The 3,047-nt window shown below is 36.5% G+C and overlaps 1 protein-coding gene across 1 annotated transcript; it reads left to right on the forward strand.

The window, feature by feature from the left end:
* The first annotated feature begins 1,406 nt into the window (after positions 1–1,406).
* Positions 1,407–2,967, forward strand: LOC112523675. The gene is made up of 3 exons (XM_025133361.1): positions 1,407–1,832; positions 1,913–2,162; positions 2,270–2,967. Exons 1-3 carry the CDS (start codon positions 1,407–1,409, stop codon positions 2,965–2,967), a joined length of 1,374 nt encoding a protein of 457 aa, XP_024989129.1.
* Positions 2,968–3,047: the final 80 nt, after the last annotated feature.

Genomic DNA, 3,047 nt, shown 5'->3' on the forward strand with positions numbered 1-3,047 from the left:
GATTTTCTTTTTGAGTGGGTTTTTCCTTTTTAATCTTTTCTTGAAACCATTATTCATACATATATTTTACAGTGGGTTTTTTGAGTGATGATTTTTTTTTTTTAAGATAAAAAAGATGAGAGTCAAAATATGATTATCCTACATTGTTTTGAAGATGAAACAAATGCTAATCTCGACTATAAAGCAATGTTTTCAACAGATTCTTATCCTACATTGCTTAGCTTGAAGATACATCATGGGGGGTTGTTCACCAAAGCTMCTGACAGGAAATATATAAATGGTAAGCTTGATATTATTGACTTAGTAGATACAGATGAGTTTTCTATACATGAGTTGCAGGCAATGTTGCAAGAGATTGGATATAGGAAACATTTACCAACATCTTATCATTTTAGAGTTCCTAATCTAAACTTAGATCTTGGTCTGAAAGCTTTACAAAATGATGAGGATGTGTTAAATCTTTTGAAATACTTTCCTGTCTGTAAAATATTTGATATATATATTGAGCATGAATTGGCCATTGAGGTGGGGAAATGCATTGAGACAAATGAATTGAGTGAGGCAGAGTATGCTGAAATGATTACTGATTCTTTTGATCCATTTTGGGAACCTACCTGCTACGAAATAGCGGATACATGTGGTGAAGACGAGAAATTAGAGAGTGAAAGTAATGAAGACAGTGACTTCATGGTTGAACCTCATAATCTTGTTGATGAAATTGATGTAGACATGAACACCTTTCGATTAAACACTGATCTTGATGTAGAATGGGTTGGGAAGAATGATATGATGATTGTAAGCTCTAATGTTGATGGGGATGCGAATACAATTAACTTGGAAGATTTCAAGAGCAACGCAGATGAAAATGATTTAGAGACAGATAGGAAAAAACAATTGAAGAATCTGAGAAGGAATAAGGCAGATAGTGGTGGAAGTGATCATAGGTGTTCAGCTCCTTTCTTTGTTGGTAAAGTATTTGGAAATAAAYAGGAAGTAAAAAAATTGATTGACATCCATGCAATAGAGACTCAAAGACAAATTTATGTAATTAAGAATGACAAGGTGAGGATAAGGGTTGTATGTGGGGAACCCTTCCTGACATGAATGAATTAATTGATGTGTCTAGTAAAGGTAAAAAAGTAAAGGAAAGTGGACCATCATGTCCTTGGATTTTACATGTATCCAGGGGTAAATATGATGAAACATGGCTAGTCAAAACTTATGTGGAGACACATAAATGTCTTCCAACTAGGTATGTGAGAGCTTACACAGCTAATTTCTTGGCCCAACATCTTTCAGAAACCATACTTCATAACCCAACTATCCCTATTAAAGCCATTCAAACAGAGATGAAGAGAAAATATTCACAGCAGGTTTCACACCAAAAGTCCTTCAGAGCAAAGATTATGGCACAAACTAAGCTTCAAGGAGACTATGCTGAGCAGTACAATGTTTTAAGAGATTACGTACTTGAACTACAGAGGACAAACACAGGCACTACAGTCAAGTTGGAAGTTGAAAGTGAGACAAATCCAACGATTGACACAAKGAGATTCAAGAGGATCTATGTGTGTTTAGGTGCTTTAAAGAAGGGATTCAAAGCAGGTTTGAGAGATTTTCTTGGGCTTGATGGTTGCTTCATGAAAGGACCATTTCCTGGTCAAATACTTACTGCGGTTGGGATTGATTCTAACAATGGTATATACCCAGTTGCATATGCCATTGTTGAGGCAAAAACCATAAATTCTTGGACATGGTTTCTAGAATGTCTTGGAGATGACTTGGATCTCAGCGCAAATTCTAACTTCACATTCATGTCTGACAGGCAAAAGGTTCGTATAACATTTTAGTATTTTTGTATAACATGATTTCTAGGTTGTCTCTCTAACTATTTTTATGTTTTGCACCATAGGGGATAGTCCCTGCAATTTCAAAGGTATTCCCTTGCGCAGAACATCGATTTTGCCTACGACACATCCATGAAAACATGAAACATACTTGGAAGGGGAAGTTGTATAAAGATCATTTATGGATGTGTGCAACCGCAACAACCATCCCACAATTTGACAAGGAGATGGACAAAGTTAAAAAAYTTGATATTGGATYATATGAGTGGTTGAAGAAGATTCCCCCACATCACTGGGCTAGATCTCATTTCACAGGCAAGAGTTAGCATTTTTTATTAGATTTTTTTTGTTAATATATTTATGCTCTTTATAATTTCTCCTATATGTATGCTCTATAATTTATATTTGTTATGCATTTCTAGGAAGAAGTCACACAGATATGGTGTTGAACAACATTTGTGAAGTATTCAACCGACAACTAGTTGATGGAAGGGACAAGCCAATTATTACATGTTTRGAGTTTATAAGAGTGTACCTCATGAAGAGAATTGTGAATGTCCAAATGGTGATTGACAAAGCTAATGKCCTTCTTACTCCGACAGCAACCAAAGTGTTGGAACAACTGAAGAAAGATGCTATCGATTACACCGTAATTTGGAATGGGGGCTACAAGTACGAGGTGAATGGTCCTTGGTTGGACCAATGTATAGTAGATATTAGTGAGAAAACATGTTCTTGCAAAAGATGGGAATTGACTGGCATTCCCTGCAAACATGCCATGGCTACCATATGGGACATGAGAAATACTGGTGCAAAAGTGGATAATTTTGAAAAATGGTTTCACCCAATATACTTGTTGCGTACGTGGAAGGCCATGTATGCCTTTAAAATTGTTCCAATTACTGGAAGAGAGATGTGGGCTAAGTTTGAATGTCCAACTAGACTCACTCCACCAACACATCACACCCAAGTGGGTAGGCCCAAGAAGAAGAGGATGAAGTCTTTTGGAGAGTTGACCGAAGCAGGAGTGAAGCTTAGAAGGGTTGGTATAACTGTAAGGTGTACAAAGTGCAAGAAACAAGGCCACAACTCACGCACATRYAAAGGACAAGAACTTTAACTTGTGAAGTGTGCTTTTCTTTTGTTCAAAACTTGCTGTAATTACCCCTTTTAACTTTTTGGAGCTAATTGTTGCTATTT

This window comes from Cynara cardunculus (assembly GCF_001531365.2).
Source record: "Cynara cardunculus var. scolymus isolate 2C chromosome LG 12, CcrdV1, whole genome shotgun sequence".
NCBI classification, from domain to species: domain Eukaryota; kingdom Viridiplantae; phylum Streptophyta; class Magnoliopsida; order Asterales; family Asteraceae; genus Cynara; species Cynara cardunculus.